The following is an 18,443-nucleotide window of genomic DNA, read 5'->3' as shown; positions in this document are numbered from 1 at the left end:
TCAGCACGGCCATAAAAATACTTCATCGTCACCAGGAAATGTCCAGTGTTGGAAAGACAAATTGGATAGTCGGGCAAAGCCTGGAGTAGAATGGAGAGCACGCTCTATTACTGTTGCAGAGCAATAATGTAGCAGGAGGCCATAAAGTAACAGCAGAAAGGTTTCCTGTCACAATATGGAGCAACATGCTAGGGGGGAGCTCGAGGCTGCTGTTAATATAATTGATAGTAGAGGGAGGGAGGAGGCGTGGGAGGGAGGCTCTGCAGCTTAACGCTGAGGCCTCCTGGCTGAAGACAACAAGAGAGGCACGCCAGCATCTCACCGACTGTTAAAAGAGCTAGCAGGACAGTCAGAGGACGTCCAGCACGAGCCTGTCTGTCCCCACCTGCCCCGACAGCAGCCGATGGGGGTGAAAGTCACTCGCTCCATCTGTCCGTCTGTCCGACACCTGGGTCAAGAGCACCACATCCCTCCTGTTGGCCAGACCCCATGCTGGTTGGCAGGGACACGCACAGACATTTTAATGGACAGCGGTTCAATTACAGAAAGGCAGTCCCTCCTCCTCTTCCTCCTCCTCCTCCTCCTCCCAGACTTTTTATCCCAACACTCACATTCTGTCTGTTAAATCATGTGTGCACAAATTAAGTTTGTGCATGCAGCTTTTAAATTGGAGAGCATGAATTATTCATCTGTTTGCACAAATTAGTTTATTTCTCTGTGACACCTGCCATCGAAAAGAGATTTTATTACATTTCTATATACTTTTTGACATATTGCCTCATATGAAGATACAGCAGAAGTTACTTCTGATGCCGCAGACCGTTTTTATTTGTTTGTGTCTTTAGCTTGAGTTAATCACAGCCATTAGCACGTGATGAGCCTCAGACTGGCTTTTCTAATGAAATTGGAAACACTTCATCATCAGGAATCAGGAACAGCCTCATAATCAATTAAATGCTAACAAGTGTTTCCTGAATTACCCTGAGCTGAGGACTCAATAGAAAACCAACAAACGGTAGTGTTATGATACCTCCTTTACACAAAGCAAGAATGGCGCCTGGTTACCGGGCGGATTAGTGTGTTACAGAGATGAATCAGAATCCTGAAACATGTTTAACTTGGCTTTATTTTAACTTTGCTGAATCATTTGTTCTGTTTTGTAGGAGAATAAAAAGCAGAGCTGCAGACACACAGCATCCACATCGCTCTTTTGTCCCGTGTTGCCTCCTTGTCTCACCTGGTCCAGGTCTTTTATCGAAGCCATCCAGGAGTGAAATGAGGCGTCCAGTGTTTTTTTGGCCCGGTTAGCAGTTCGTGTATTTTCCTTTTGCTATTTGTTGCAGATGCAGTGCTTTGTGGCAGAGTGCAGTCTAATTGGGAGTAATTTTGTGATGTGTTGTGTGAAATGGGCTGTAAATACACAGAGTTTTGCTGCTGACGCTTGAGTGAGAAAACAAATCATGAAGTCTGACAGATCACTGAGCACAGTTTGTGTCGCAGCAGTTTGATCCACAGCGGCTGCTGCAGTGCTGAGCGTGTTCGAAACAAATAATTCAGCAAAGAGAAACAAGTGTGCGACCAATTCTAACAGTAATGAGTCCGTTTTATTTAGCAATGAGGAGTCACAGCAGTGACGATGACATCAGAGGTGTTTGAGACTGACAGCAGATGAGCTGAGTTTCCGGCAAACACACAGACTTCAGCTGCTGAAGGTTTCTCAGCTCGGCCGCTGACAGAAGCGACGATGACGACGTCAGCTGACGCGAAATCATAACAGGAGATTCAGAAGATCAGCAGCAGCGATATGATGAGTATTTTGTTTAGTTCCGGGTCCAGAGGGAGACTTCAGCCGTGGAGGGCACGGAGACACGAGGTGACCCGACCTTTCGGTGCCACCGTTCCCCCAAATATTCATTAAGAGGAAAATCAATATCTAACTGTCAGATCGTGATGAAGTTTACTGAGCAAAGCCGTGTTCCCTCAGGGACTAATCTGTTCAGCTCTGGACCTGCTCTGCGGGAAAAGCTTCTATTGTTGGCAAAGTAAATGAAGGGTCTCTCTGTGGGGGCTAATGAACATCAGAATAAGAAACACCAGCAGGGCTTCAGGCTTTTTTTGGGAGGAATATTTATAAGCTCTTAGCACCTGGTCTACAGAAGCATGAAACTGGAGAGGTCATTAAGAACGTGCTACACGAGGCCTTTGAGTGTTCATCACCATCATTTATTTGTATATCTACAGTTGTCAGGGAGGGAGGGAGCCTCTCCTACACACCCGTCCCGATGCACCCGCCCCATCAGACCACCTACTTACAGTCACGTTCAGTCGCAGGTCTAATTTAAAGCGTTCACTCCGGCTGAGCTGCATGTCTGTGGACTGTGGGAGGAGAGTAAAGTGCCTGGAGGAATCCCACGCAGACACACAGAGAACATGCAAACCCCACACAGAGAGGATCAGTTGCTTAGGAACGGGATTGTTCGTCAACCGGGGGCGCGATCGCTTCTGAGCGTGGTGTGGGATTAATCACATGAACTTGTGTGCAAATGCTAGCGGGGCTCTGATAACACTCGCGGCGCCTGGAGGTGGGTGGGAAAGGTGAACCGCCGATGACGTACCGGCCGCCAGATCGATGCAACGATCAAACTGTGCAGAAAAATGTTCGTACGAGTGTTTTATATAAACCAGCTGGAGACAGCGTGGACGTTCACTCTTCACCAGCCCGTTTGGGGGAGAACAGTTTGTTTTAATTAACTCCCCCTCACTGAGCCGTCTCCAGCATGCTGTTGATGAACATGTTGGGCCAAAATAATTCCCAGGGTGCACTGTGGTTTTTTTAGGACCAACATTTTAAGGTGGCGTCCTTCCAGGAAGTTGGCACGTGTCCGGTTTGTGATGAAGTTTTCACTATTAATTATATAATTTATCAGTTTTATGGTTTAACGATTTTGAGAATACCCAAAAATTCTGACGATAGACTAATGTCCAATTTAATACAGTTATTATTCAGGTGAATGCAGAGTGATGCTGATGATATTAGTAATGATTGAGAAGAAGACTTAAAAAACTTTGATTGATTGAAGATTACAGGAAACACTTTGAGGGAAACAAACAGGATCATTCACACAAAGAACTTGTAGGAGCCATGAATGAATTGAAGGGTTTTTCTAGGTGTGTTGGTAGAAATGTTGGTTTTGTTATTGATTAGGTTTGTGTGATTCTGTTGATGAGGGAATATGTAGGTCAGGTGGGTATGGGCGGGGATATTAAGTTAACATAAGCACCTGCTCACCTTTTCTTTGGGGGTGTGTGGCTAGAGAGCGAGGGAGGGTGAGCAGGGTCGCCGTATTTTTTGTTGACGGCTATTTCCTTGATCCCTGTGATCACTTTAATTAAGAGTTTGTGCACGATATAATAAGTTGATCATTTTTTTCCGGAAATAAAATTGTAAAATATATTTTTGTATTTCAGTGATTTTTTCCGTTAAGCCCGGCCTCAGCCTCTCAGCGACTCTCTCTAGAAGTCGCTTTAGAACTGTTGAGCAAATCTGACCCAGTTTTACAAAGACTGTCCTTCACGTTACATGATTTTTAATAGTTTTTCATTTTACTCTTCTTTTTCATTCATCTTTGAAAAAGGTTTCATGTTCACGTTTCACATAATGCTGTTGTAAAGGAGGCGTGTGATTAAAATGTGTTGAGTTCTACATTAATGGACAAACTGTTAGGACCCAACGACACACAGACATTTAAAAAGGGAGCGTTGCTTCGTTTTTTATTAATCTAAATATGACTCCGGTAAAAACAGCAGTCTGGGAGACATCGGCTTCCCTGCTGCTGCCTTCATGGATTTATTTGCCTTCGGTGGCCTGTAGCTGAGTCCTCTGTGTTTCAGGACGTGACCTTCCTGCTCCGTCTCTACGTCTTCCCTTCGCATCCTCAGTCCTAACACCTGGTTTGTCAGCTGAACGTATCTGCAGATGGTGTCAGGTGCTACAGGAGAGGACTGAAGGTGTGACCAAAGAGTGTTTGTAGTCTATAGTTAAGAAAATGTTGTAGATCCAGGATGAAACAGACAGAAGGGGCTGAGAGAAAAGGGCTCAGTTAGAAATCCATCTGCTGCTTCAGCACCACGGACTCATCAATACACAGTTAGACTGCTGGTATTCAAACCTCAGTCCGATAAAGGATCAATGAGCCACACAGGCTAGAGTAACAGCTGTAATTCTTTCTTTTTTCATTCTCTTGGCTCTAAATGGTAAATTGGAATATGCTGGAAAACAACAGTTACGCTGCATTTCACACACACCTGAACTGCTTTTCCAAACGAAGACTAAAACCGATGGCGCCGTGTCATGCATGTTTGTCTGGATGTCTCGGTCGCATTCGTGCATCGTGAGCTGCAACAGGACTGTGTGAAGAGTGTTAAAACATGAAGCCAGTGCTGAGAAATGTGTGTGTGGCTGCAGAGACCCCCAGCTCAATCAACACCTCTCAGACACAGCGCCAACAACATTTTAAAGGACTGGTTCACGTTTATTCTCAGTCTATTTTAAAGCAGTTCTCATGTATGTCGGCAGCATTATTAGCGGCTGTAATGATTTCTCTCGTCCGTACTGGCTGTGAAGATGAGATCCTCTTAAAGAGACTCCAGAGTCAGACATGAGGGGCGAAAGCATTAGTTTTTTTAGTTCACCACATTTCAAGCAGACCTTAAATATGCTTATATTCAATCTCTCCAGGCAGACGTCCTGATCGCCTCGTGGCTAATGCAACATCCACGGTTCAGTTCAGGCTCAGGGCCTTTTTTACACTCTGTCCCCATGTTTCCAATCTCTGCCTCTACCGTCACCATCCAGTACGGCCATTTACAAGAGGAACAACCCACGTTGGCTGTATGTCTTCATTCAGAATGCAAAAATCTAAAATCCTCACATAATGAATGCACACACTTTGTCACACACTAGTGCTTGGTGACAGGGTCATCATTAAGAAAGCAGAAAAATCAATTTGCGGAAGACATTTCCTCTCTGCGTGTGCAAGAGCCTCATTCATTCTTTCCTGAAGCCATTTCTGTTGTGCACAGAAGGAAAGTTGGTCTTTGTGTGTGTGTGTGTGTGTGTGTGTGTGTGTGTGTGTGCATGCATGAGTGCATGCATGGTAAACCAGCTTTTGTGCAATTCATTAGCAATTCTGCTGACAGAGACTTGCAGTGGAAGCAGTGGTGTGTGCGTGGAAAGAATATCAAGAGGTTTGCTCCTGCCTGGAGATGGCCTGCAGCTTTAAAGATATCAGCTCCTTCATATGGAGATGCACAGTGTCACACACACACACACACACACACACACACACACAATGAGTGGACAGCAGTGTGTTCATCAATATGTGTTCAGCATTCACCTCACAAACCTTTCTCATTATACTTCATAATCCTGATTATCACAAGCTGCAGTCTGAACAGCGTGGCTCAATAACAGGCAGACTCATAATGTTCAGCGTCACCAACAGAGGAAAATGAATGTAACTAAGTACATGTACTCAAGTATTCAAGTACAATTTTGAGGTATGTTTATGCTACAATTCAGAAATACAAATACGTTTTACTTTGTACTCCTCTGTATTCGATACATTTAATTACTTTGCAGAGTGAGATTAATAATACAAAATATAATCAACAGATAAATATGATGTATTGCTGTAACTTGAGACCTTATTGATCCTCTGGGAGGCATTCACAAGCTACCCAGCAGCATATAAAGTCATTAAAATCAGCTCCACTGTGCTCAGCTGCAACATTTCAGTGATACACACATGAATGCATCAGTAATTATAACTTAGAATAATATGAAATACTCCATTCTGAAACGGGCTGTTATGCATAATGAGTACTTTCACTTTTTACTAGATATTTCTCTCAGGCGTTGATGGAGGCCTAAAAGTAGAGCAGATGTCAGACTTATATTACCAGGTGGCCACAAGCACTATGCTAACGAATGCTAACGTTGCTAACAATTTCACCTCATCAGCCTAAAAGGTGCCCAAATGTCTTAAAAAAAGTAATCGCAGGTTTAAAGAAAAAACCTTTTTATATTAACATTTAAACCTGCAAAACAGCTCTGCAGAACATTTCAGCGTCCTTCAGCTCCTGGTTCTGGTTTTGCCGGCCACATCGTCGCAGCTGTGGTTCGCTCTGTCATCAGCCTCGTCAGCAGGCGGAGAAAGAGCTGAAACACCTGCTGCTTGGTGCTGAGCAGGTGGAGCACAGTGTGCAGTGAAATTGGACAGGCTTCAAACTTCTCTTTTCATTCTTCACACAAGCACTCCATCATGTTTTGTGTGCACAAGCGAGTACGACGCCACGACAGCCTCTCAAAGAGAGACGCCATTATCTCCATTTACACAATTCATCATGCCAAGACTGCAAAGATACACAAAACACACTGAAGCAGAGGCTCTGCTGACTCCACCAGGTGTAAATACCTTTGTCTTTAGAGGTGACGACACTTCTTCTTCTTTGCAAAGCAAAACCCAGCAGAAAAAATGCAGTGAGTTTAAATCGACCTCCAGAGCCCCAGAGAGGTCGAATCTTTTATATAACAAATAATTCCATTTATTTGAAGCTTATGAAGATGAATAGCCGTGGCCCCTCTGTGGATGGTGTTTGGTACCTGGTCTAATGTGGGTCACTTTGACCTGGGACACTGGGGGGACCTGTATGAATATTAAAATAAGTGCTATAATCACTCTCCATTTAACAGCCCTCAAACATATGCCACGCTTTAAACTGTGCATGAATAGTTGTATAAATCTTTCAGTATGCACTCATCTACAGCGACTTCATCATCCAGGGACCCACACTCCCTCCAAGGCCATTCATTTTTCATGGAGCCCTGCTGGTGATGGAGCATGTCCACAGGCAGGACTGGAGAATTACTGTGAGAATCTTTGTGGCACGAATACAAAGAAGCACAGCGGCCTTTATCTGATTAAACGTTGCTCTTTGCTTTATCTGTTATTCCTGCGCGCCGCCATAAATATGCAGGGAGCAGCATCACGCTGCATTGTGATCTCCTCTGACTGAAGCACTACGCTGCAAAATCTATTACTCAGATAAAAATCTTACTTTTGAGTAAAAAGTCAGACTTCTAAGATTTATGCTTCCATTTATAGGTAACACTCAGACAGACTCCCCCCCCAAATCTTAACATTTCCTCCCAGCTCACTGCTGAAGGTTGGAGAGTTTCTAAACCCGCAGAACTCTTTGAAATCACAAACGTCTGAAGCTGTAACCCTCCACTAGACTTCACTGAGACGACAGATGAGCCGCTGCAGCGTAATAAGTCATTTATATTAATTAATTCAAAAAGAAACACGTCATAACTAATGATGACAAATGTCTGGGATCAAGACTGGTTGCAGAGAAACATGTGGTACTCTACATAAATCCAGCATGAATCCCACATGTATCGTCACATTCCTGTCCTTCAGATGTAACAGTCAGCGGTTCCTCGCCTCCCTGATGACTCTGCTGTATCAGCGCCCCCCCCGGACGCTGAATCCCGAGGTGTCGAGGACGGGACTGTGCATCGATGTGGACTGAACCACCTGCAGCTCGACACCCCTGAGCTCAGTGAGTTGGTGGTGGAGTTCAGGAGGGAGAGGACTCCCCTGTTCTCTGCCTCCATCAGAGGATGTAGAGGTACTCGATAGCTGCTACAACCTGGGGGTCCCGCTGCACCTCAGACTGGACTGAGGCCCAGTCCAAGAAGAGATCAGAGCCAGCTTCCTTTTGAGGCCCTGATTGGTCATCTGCAGTATCAGGCTGCAGATCTTTCACCACGAATGATCTCATTCCATCCCGATATCTGTGTCGGAAAAACGGCCATATTGAACAATTGTGCACCGAGTTCTGTATGTAGCAGGGTGGAGAGAGAGGTGGAGGTGGTACAGTTCCCAGACCTCCCTTTTTGTCACAGCACATGACCTGGCACATGAACCATCACCTTACGTGGCCATGATCAGTATTTTCATATCAACAACGGATCCCATGGCTATTTGTCAGGTTCAGTTAACCCCCCGCAGCTCGTCACGTGACTCTGCAGCCTCCGTCAGCTCTTTGGACACTTTCAGCTCAGTGTTTTGGTTTTCCAGCTTGTGACTCGCTGCACATACCTGCCCAACACCAAACAGCACACAGACACAGCTAGCAGCTAGCTGGTGAACCTCGAGGAGCATCAGCAGCTAAAGATCCAGATATTTCCCCCAGGAGGGGAGGAGACCAAAAGCAGAGTGTAAAGGGGAGTGAATTACACTCACCAGGTGGCCAGAAGCATGACTCGAAATAAATGATCACGTTGTTCTGCATCTGCTGGGTGTGTAAACAAGCACCTGTTACCTGACAGGTCCACCATATCACCTGAACAGGTGATGATATGTCAGTGTTGGGGTCCCATCTTGTTTCTGCTGCCCCCCAGTGGCTAAAAACTCAGTCTTTCTCTGTTCTTAATCAAGCTGTTGTTGTCATGTGCAGGTCTTATAAAAAGTGAGAATTTTAAAAATGCTGATTCTGAACTGAAAAAAAACCCCTGAGGGTATTGAACGTAATCAAGCGTTCTGCAGATCGATCGGTATCGATGCTCTGCGGCGGACTCGGTGGTCTGGTGGTCATGTGATGTGCTGTGGCAGCAGACTGAGAGCAGCTGACACCAACAGAATCACCAAACTTCAGCATCACCGAGGCTGACTGTCCTGATGCTGAGAGGTGCAGCTTCATGCTGAGGTGAAGTCCAGCTCCAGAGCATCATGAACACTACCTCACACTCCATGACTGATTGGCTGATTGATTGATTGCCCTGAATACTGGTTCGGATATTCACTGTCCCCAGAGGATGAATCCTGCTGATTATCCACTTAGCAGGAGCTGAAACAGAAAACATCTGTGTGTTAAAACAATGTGATGGACTGTGTTTGTGAGATGAGTTGCTTCACTGCATACACGACATCGTGGTTTGTAGTATTATCAGGAAGGATTTTACTGCTTATTCGTATCTCACTTTACTTCTTCTAATGACAGAAAATATTTGATCATGAGGTTAAGAGTAGGAACAGACCAGGAGTGTGTTGCATTGCTGTAAAGGTTGAGCCGGCCTCAGACAGAATGCAAACGCACAGCGTTAACACACCACACACTCCAGCCTGCTTAGTGTTGGCGTGCAGCATGGATGTTACACAGAGTGTGTAACAGGATGCAGAGCTCCTGTGTGACACCAAGAGAGACGAATGATTGCTTTTTGTAAGGGAAAGTGGTATCAGTGACATACATTATGTCTGCAGGATGCTGTACAGCTTTAGTAGGTCAAGGTGTGGCCTCGTTGTAGAAACGTCTCGTCTCTGCGTCCTCCTTCACCAGCTCTTCTATATTTGGGGCTGCAGGAGTCTTCAGTCAGGGCTGAGCTCCTTCCGGCGGTCGTCTAAATTAGTGGTTTTCAGACTCATTTCAAGTGACTTTTTCTGTAAAAGGTTTAATCTCTTCACCAAAAGTTAAAGTGGGGCTGTCATAGATTATTCAGGAGTAGCTTTAACGTGAAAACAGGAGCTTAACGGGGTCCCCTGCACTTCCATTAAGCCTCTCTTCTTGTACTGAATCTATGAAGATTATCTAAGTGACAGGATCCAGAAGGACAAAATAAACTGTCAGTCCAGCTGATCTGGGTGCAGATGGATGTAAATTATTTTGAGAGTCGGGCCCCTGGAGAACACTTTAACCACGGGTCCCCTGGCAGATAAAGCTTCAGAGGATGGCGTGAACATGGTGACAGTATTTGATCTGATGCACTGCTTTAATAAAAGATTTTAATAATTTTCAGCTGTACATTATTGATAAATGCACATTAATGTTGACCACACATCCCATAATGCCTCTGAAATGACATGTCTCCATCGAGCAGAGGTGTGATGTCTAAAAACCTCTCCTTGTGCAGCACTCTGGGAAAAGGCTGATCAGTGACTCACTGTAATGAGGCAGCGTGACGGCTGCGCCTCGTTCACAGCCAACACAATAAACGCTTGAAATCACGCAGGTTTGCAGCATTTGACTGACCACACCCTCTGGAGCCGGTGGTCTCCGGCCAGCCTTTAACATCAAAACTCACACAGCTCTGGGTTTATTCATGGTTCGGGCCGAATCTGATCAATAAGCATTTATTGGTGTAGTATCAGAGGGAAAGCTACGCGCTCTGGTGTTGGAGATACACAGATCACATGTGCAGAAAAAACAGCCTGCCAGCTGACTGGTACACGGGACCTTTAATGCAGCTGCAGCTCTTCATTCGGATGCTGAGTGGAGCAGCGGGTGACGGGAGGAGGGACGTTTTCTAGGAAAACCAGACCACATCTCTACTCTAATCGCATTTTTAAAGCCCACTTTGATGCACACTGAAGGATTTTCCTGTTATTTATAGTATTTAGCTGCAAAGTGCTGTCCTGGACGCGGACTGAGCGGATTGCGGCAGTCAACGCGTCCTGAGTGATCGGAGCTCAGCAGCAGCATCACATTGTCTGAAATGCGTCACCGTGATCCAGTTTTCCCATTTCCAATTATCGGCTCTGCGCTCACGGACGGCTCCTCGCGCTGACTGTTTCACCAGGTAAGCTTTCCCTTTGCTGAAGCATGCAGGCTGCACATTTGAGCAAACGGACATTATCCTCTGACATTGTTGGTGCGCGCGCTGCTGCGCGGAGCGGGTGGCTTCTGTTAGGCCTGAACATTACAGCAGATGATGTATTCTTCCATCTTACAGTCGCCGGATGGGCCTGTGCTCTCTGAGGCTCGGCAGCTCTTATCTAACGTCGTGCTTTAGAGTTAAATGGTGCTCAGTCGCTGTGTTCATTGTGTCACATTGGGCCGGTTAATGAGTGCTGGTGGGCGGGTTCTGATTGTGCTGTGATGGGCAGCGTCCTCCGGATGAGCCGCTCTCATGTGTCTTCTTCTCGGTGCAGGTAACCACATGCGCGGGCCGGTGGCACCGCGCTGAGCCCGGAGAGCACGAAGGGTACTGGGGTCAGAGAGACAAGAGTGGCCGAGGAAGATGGACCGGATGACAGCCAGAACCTCTGAGGCCTCGGGACTGTCGGTACCGCCGCACCGCTGTCACGGGCTCCTCCAGGCCAATAACGGCACCTGCGCGGAGCAGCTCAGCATCTTTCCGCCGCTCTCCTCCACCCTCGCGCTCCTCGTGCTGGTGGCCGTGCTCGTGGGGATCATCCTCGTTTCCCTGGCAACGTTCCACTTCCACAAGAGGAAGCTTCGGAACAGGAAGATCCAGCGCGCGCAGGAGGAATACGAGCGCGACAGTCGCAGCCCGGCGCGCGCCGGGGCGAGCGGGGAGCTCGTGAGGCCGTGCGTCATCGTCCGACCGGTGAAGTGCGAGGAGAAGCTCTCGTGCCAGAGCGCGGAGAGCGGGGACGTGGCCGCGGCGGCGGAGGACGAGCAGGCGGCGCACGACGCAGTTCCGCTTGACTGTTAACTCAACTTCAGGGAACGAGACTGTGGAATAAACAGGAAAAGCAATAAGGCACAAAGAACTCCCCCCATTCTCTGCTGCTTGTAGGTGACTTAGACACAGTAGGAAACATGCAGAATACTGAGCAGAATAGGAGCAGAGGTGTTAGCTGTGCGGCCACACACCCCCCCTGGTACTCCAGTATTTAGCCAACCGAACTGTATAAAGTATTTGCCTGCTTTGACTTTTGGACCTCCTCCTCTCCCTCAGCCTAAAACGCTGTTTAAACCTCAGAGATGTTTAAACTTTAAATCCTCCCCGGGATGTGACACACGCTCGTGTTAAATTATTAAGAGTTGGTGACACAACACAGACCATAATGCTCTCTGATCTTCCTCGGCATGTCCTCTGACACACTACCAGTATGTAGTTAGACTATAATGGATGTTGTGGTGCTGTTAGGCAGTGCAAAGCTGCATATAGGCTGTAGAAATGGCTTATTTGTATGCGTAGTAATTTTTCCTTGAATTAAGTGACTTAGCATATTTGCATAAAGTACTGTCCTCCAATGTCTGTTAGACATCTGTTGTAGCTCTAGTTAGCCTGACAGGATGCGAGACTTTTTGCTGTAGTTATGCACATAAGATTGTTTTCTTCGATGTGTCAGATAGTAACTTTTAGCGCTAATACAGTATTTTCGTTTTGGAGTATTTATGATATATCCTCTGACATGTAATAAACTGAGAGTCCTTCCGGCAGAGGGTTTCAGTTCAAGCCAGTCATTTTTTTTGATCCTTCATATTGTATCATAGTGGGCCTAATAGAAATGATGTGTCATTTATTATATGAATTCACTGTAAATGTATGCCATTATGAGAGCTGGAATGTTTTACAGTAACGTCATCTTTCTGGAGTTCATATAATCTGCCTTATCAAAGGAAAATATGTAATATTCAAAGTTTATAAATAAATACTTTATGTTAATCCTTTGACTGTGTCAGTAATCTTAAACTTAGCCTGTTTATCAGAATCAAATGTGCACCTACACGCTGTATTGACTGTTCTGTTCATCCAGTATAATACTGTAGGTGTGACATTTGATAATATGCAAATGTTTCCATGGATTTTCACTCCATCATTCATTCCACTAGACAATACAGATGACCGCCCCAGGAGAGAGCCATGAATCTGCTCAGGGTCACCTGCATGAGGACCCGCAGTGAACCATTCTGAGGCACACAGGCCTACATGTACTGTAGAGACATGTCTGAGGAATACACAATGAGGAACCCTGCACACAGAGTGGAGACCCCATCAGTCTTTCAGGGTGATTTATTGACATGAAGGTTATCCATAGAAGCACCATTCTTAATCTCAACATTTCCCTGTAATGGCGCCACAGCCTGTCTGATTGGAGGTTAGTGGAAGTGAATCAGCAGCAGTCAGTGTGCTGGCCAGGCACCAGGACACCATGTTCCTAATTGTCCCCGGCAAGAAAGGCCCGGGAATATGAAGCAGTCTTTGGCTCGGCTCCAGGCCTGGAAGACGCACTGACAGGCTGCCCGTCTATCTTATCTCATTGGCATAAGTGCAACAGAATGAAACCATTTATCTCTGCAGGGATTTTGGAAGGAAGCCAATGAAAGATGACTAATGCGTTCTTCACTCAAACATATGTTTCCTCCAGAACAATTCGGAGATTATGATCCAGAACATCACACATGTTTTCAGCAGGAAAGTAACTAAGCAAGGGAATCGGTGAAACGGCGCACTGTAATAAAAAGAGACCAGTTTCTTGTAAATGATGTAATTCTAAGCAACTGAGAGCAGGTAGAGGATGAAGTCATAACCACATGGAGTTACAGTGTTTTTGCCTTCTGGGCATCCTGTGGAAATACTCTTCTCTCTATTTGTCCAGGCTGTCAGACACGTTTCCTTCTGCTGAAGAGACGGAAGGAGGTGAGTGGCTCAGAGTGGACCGTCAGGTGCTGGGAATGGATGGAGGTCAGTGGTCAGTGTGTTTGGATCAAAGGAGGTTAGCAGCAGTTTGTAGCTGGGAATGGGTGGAGGTCAGCGGCTGTGAAATGATGGAGGCCAGATGAAGATCAGTGCCGGTGGTGGATCGAGGTCAATGGTTGGGAATGGATGGAGCTCAGAGGTCAGGGATGGATGAGGGGATGGAGGTTGGGACTGCTGCAGAGGGAATACTTCTGCAGGCTCTGGGAATAGCCTACTTATTGTGTTAGAGCCTGATTTAGAATTAATGAGGCCAGTTTTCAGGGTTCGGTTGTCCCGTGGTGCTCAGCGCTGCACAGACTCTGTGAGGGACGCCTGTTGGCCAGCGGGGGGGTTGGCTGTTCATTGCAGCATTATTATGGTTGTGTGTGATGTGTGTGTCGCCGCAGGCAACTGATCTACAGTCAGGACGACTTATTAACGTTTAAGTAGGACTTCATCATCGAGTAGATTTGCTGTTAAATTTGGCGAGCATTTCCCAAGTGAAAAAACCTGCTTTTGAAAAGTTCTACTCTAACTTTCCTTCCTGACCCCCCAGGTGTCTCTGCTGATGCCGGGAGGAAGTTCACACTTTCAGCCCCTCTGCTGGAACCGCCTGCTCCACTCAGTGCAGCAACAGTCCCCTTGAAGAGCTTCACAGTTTTTACATTTGATTTAAACATTTGGACACATGGTTTGGACTGTCTCAGGTCTAAAAATGAGAGTTTTTTTCCGTCCTTTGAGTTTGTTTTTTAGTCCTCCAGACAACCGTTGACCTCCTTTCATTTCTGGGAGGTTTGACAATCAACTTGCAGACGTTTGAAATGCGGTTGAGGTGCAGTCGGAGTGGTTCATCTCTCGCTTCTACAGAATCTTTGCACAGACTTGTTTTTCCTGCCTCTTTTGGAAACGTTCGGCATTGTCATAAAATATACAGCATGAGTTTTGTGGACAGTGAAAAGAAACATGGCAGACAATGGGAATGGTGCTTTAAATTATTACTGCAGGACCAGGAAGTGTTTCAGACAGCAGGTGTTCAACAGCAGCATCAGAGAGAGTGAAGCGTGCAGATTTGGGCCTCCTCCAGCAGCCCGAGCGGCGCTGAACTCAGCTCAGCTTGTTCCTACAGAGCCCGCAAAGCAAACTACCAGTGCACTAATTAGTAGGTTTCCAGTTGCACTCAATATAAAATTAACACCCTGCCAGCCTGCCTGCTGTGCAGCATCAGACTCCAAAGGGCCAAACTTTAACAAAAGCAGCATGGGTGAAGACAGGAACCGGAACGACAAACACTCCACAGAGTGGAAGATCCCTGCACGAGTCGAGAACATATTCCATACGGGGAGGGGAGGAATCAGGCCTGCATTCACTCACACATTTCTCATATTGATGAGACCTTGCCCTCGACTTTACAGCTCCCTCTTATTATTCCACTGAGCTGCATTAGCAGATTGGTTCTCCGCTCTATATCTCCACTCAGAGTGATGACAAGCGACAGCTCGCTGTCAGGAAGAGAGGACACCACTGCTCCCATTCCCACCCCCGCTGTCAGGGTTCGACGGGGATGATTTGTCACCACCGGTGTCTGTTTATAGGCTTCGTTACTGCAGGTTCAAGCTGTGGCTGCGGGGGTACAGTAGGAGGAATTCAGGCCTCCTTCGCTCGGTATAACAGATCGTAACATGACAGAGCAGATTGTTCAAAGCTTTACTTTTAAACGTCTTGCTGGAGAAGCATGAAACACGCACAGCTGTTCTGCCCTCAGTCTCTCATTATACGTCCCAGCCGGCCTCAGTGTGGCTCCTGGGAGGGGCTTTGCTGTCAGCTGTAAATGGCCTCTCTTGATCTTTTCAAATGTTTCTTGCACAAAGTTGAGATTTTGACCCCGAGGCGGAAGGAAAGCTCATGAGGTTTCCAAAATGTGACGGTCCTTGTCTTTTTTACTGGAGAGATCAGAGGGAAGGTCACCAAATTCATGTGAAATCATCCTTTTGGGTCCACTCAGGGGCTGCATTCAGCTCCGACACTGACCCCGAATGAAGGAAATCACTTCAGCTTTCGGTCAAATCAAAGTGAATTTAATTCTACTGATTTGATCGACTCATCAGTTTCCTGCTCAGTGTTATATTAGCTGCAGTACCAGCAGTGGAAAACAGACGTGACAGCAGATCAGGACACAAAACCAGAATCCAACGTGGTCTGTGGCTCCTGCGCCGTCATCCTTCCGTCACGCTGTGTCAGACTTAAAGCGTTAATATCACCTGAAGGAAATGATTTGAACGCTGACGGTTCCTCTAACGAAACCCCACAAGGCTACACACGACTGACCTCTGAAACCGTGAGCAGAGGTGTGCTAGGTGTGCAGCATCAGTGACCATGGCGACCCAGCCAGGTTAACAAAGAAACACCTTCTGTGACATTGAAAACCTGAACTGGCTTTAGGCTCAACATACCTCAGCAGCTCATGGATCTTCCCTCTGGAGCATCATTAGTATTCATCTGGGGTCGTGTCTCTGTGGTCTCTGCTCTCCTGAGTGAAATATCTGGCTTTGAAGCTGCTGGATGCTCCACGCTGTTCAGCAGGTGATCAGCAGGTGTTCAGCAGGTGTTCAGCAGGTGTTCAGCAGGTGTTCAGCAGGTCAGCCTGCTGTATGGTAGGTAGCGGACAGTGGGCTTATCCGAGCTCTGTTGCTCAAACAGCGGCTGGTAGTGAGGAAGAGGAGAGCAGTGACACTAATTAAAACCAGTTAAAAACAAAACAAAGAGATTAAGGAAGTTAAGATGTGACGGGTGATAAAAGAACATATTCACGTGTAAAGTATGTGTTTCCCTGCAGATTTCAACTGGTTTTGTTTCAGGACGCACTGGGACGAATCCCCGCCCGTGCAGGGGCGCCCTCTGACCTGGCCGACACAAACTCACCTCCTGGTTGTCGCCGGATGTGAGACGACTCCTGCTCTGTTCTCGGCCACCACTCGCGGCTCCTGAACTGGAGACGGGCTTTATGATGGGATGCCTGATGGATGGGGCTGCAGCCCGCCTGGCACTACACACGCTGTAGATTTATGGCTGCATAGCTTCATGTCCTGTATAGTAATCCATTTGTGGGACACTGCATCATTTTCCTGACAGCTGAATTTCGGTTCACTGTGATTGCTCACCTTAGTTTATAGCACAAAGGCTTGCAACATCAAATCCTGTGCAGAGTTTTTCCCAATAAGAGCATCATGCAGAATGTTATATGCTGGGTTCTGTGTGCATACATGTGACACGGAGCGGTCACAGATCTGTCAGTAATGGTTTTCAGGTCTCGTTACAACAGTGAAGAAGTTTAGGGGGCCTAGAAGAAATTAAATTATTGGTTCATCCAATTACAACAAAAAACAGATTCTCACTTAAAGGAATCTGTTTTTCCTTATGAACAAACCCAGAAAAAGATCCAAAGCAACAGTGAAGTGATGCAGCTCGTTTCTCTCCTCCACTAAAATCACATCAGTGAGTCACAGTGTTGATCCTCGGTGGTTTGAGTCAATCCCACAGTCTCCATCCTGCAGCTAAACATAGTCCCCTGTGCACATTCAGTCCAGCCCGAGCAACATGTCAGCTGCTGTAGGAAGTCATCGAGCTTTTCAGGAAAAAGAAACCTGTTTTTTAAGATGAGTGTTTTCAGCAGGAACCAGTGGGCAGCATTCAGTGATTAACTAACATATTGTTGGTTTTGGCTTTTATTAAACAGCATCACAAAGGTTATCCTTTATGTCCTGCGGTCTCTGGGTAAAACAGCTATAACTGATATTTTTATTACAATGTAAAGTCATCAAATGAGCGATGAGAGCGATGTGATCTTGTTGTGATGAAGGGCTCCCCTCAGTTCAGCTGCTACAGAGGCAGATACTTCCCTGAGGGTGTGGAGACCAAACACAGAGCAAACACAGAGGACACGAACAGTGATAAGCACTGCAACTTCAGTCTGATTTTCAGCTACATGCTAATAAAACCCACAGGAAACGTGACAGCAGTAGGTCCTCTCTGTCTGTCTGTCTGTCTGTCTGTAGCTTCAGTGCTCAATAATGAATCATAACAGTTACTTCTGGCTGTGTTGGTAAAAATCCAGATATTTTAAACCTTGGTTTGACCTGAAGCAGGTGAAAAGTTTTCCCACCTACACCCGGATTAGCCTGATCAGCCCGGAGCCACAGCGGAGAACACCGAGGTCACGGTCTTGGTTTTCTTCCTGTGAAATTTGGGGTTTTAGCAATCTGAGGATCCATCCATCCATTATCTAAACACCGCTGAATCCTTTGCAGGGTCACGGGGGGGCTGGAGCCTATCCAATTACAACAAAAAACAGAAGGCAGGGGACACCCTGGGCAGGTCGCCAGCCTACCACAGGGCTACATATACAGACAAACAACCACGCACACCACTCATTCACACCTACGGACAATTTAGAATCATCAATTAACTCAGCATGTTTTTGGACTGTGGGAGGAAGCCGGAGAACCCGCTGAAAACCCACGCTGCACAGGGAGAACATGCAAAGTCCACACAGAAAGACCCCAGGTGGGGTCAAACCGGGGATCTTCTACCTGTGCGGCGACGCTGCTAACCACCGAGCCACCGTGCAGCGCAATCTGAGGATGATTTTTACTATTTTTAGACAATATATAAATATATATATATATATTCCTCGATCACCTGAGGCAGGTGTTTCCACAGGACTGTCAAAGATGGAGGTTTTCTCTGCAAACATATGAAAGAGCTGGATCCTGGCAGACTCTCAGAACAGTTTTATCTTCTGTCTGTGGCTCAGATGACCTGCCGGTCGTGACACTGAGCATCGTCACATTAACATCCTGATCATAAAGTCATTTTAAACACGTTTCTGATTAATGAAGAACAACAAACCTGGTGGAGGAGAAATGAATTTATTGTTGAAGACATTTTTCTA

General features: G+C 46.4%; 1 protein-coding gene across 1 annotated transcript; it reads left to right on the top strand.

The window, feature by feature from the left end:
* The first annotated feature begins 11,083 nt into the window (after positions 1–11,083).
* LOC121617656 (uncharacterized protein C11orf87 homolog) lies at positions 11,084–11,521 on the top strand. Its single transcript, XM_041952857.1, has one exon. The coding sequence runs from the start codon at positions 11,084–11,086 to the stop codon at positions 11,519–11,521; it is 438 nt and encodes a 145-aa protein (XP_041808791.1).
* Positions 11,522–18,443: the final 6,922 nt, after the last annotated feature.

This window comes from Chelmon rostratus, chromosome 14 (assembly GCF_017976325.1).
Source record: "Chelmon rostratus isolate fCheRos1 chromosome 14, fCheRos1.pri, whole genome shotgun sequence".
In the NCBI taxonomy this organism is placed as follows: Eukaryota; Metazoa; Chordata; class Actinopteri; order Chaetodontiformes; family Chaetodontidae; genus Chelmon; species Chelmon rostratus.
This window is presented reverse-complemented; position numbering and strand designations above follow the sequence as displayed.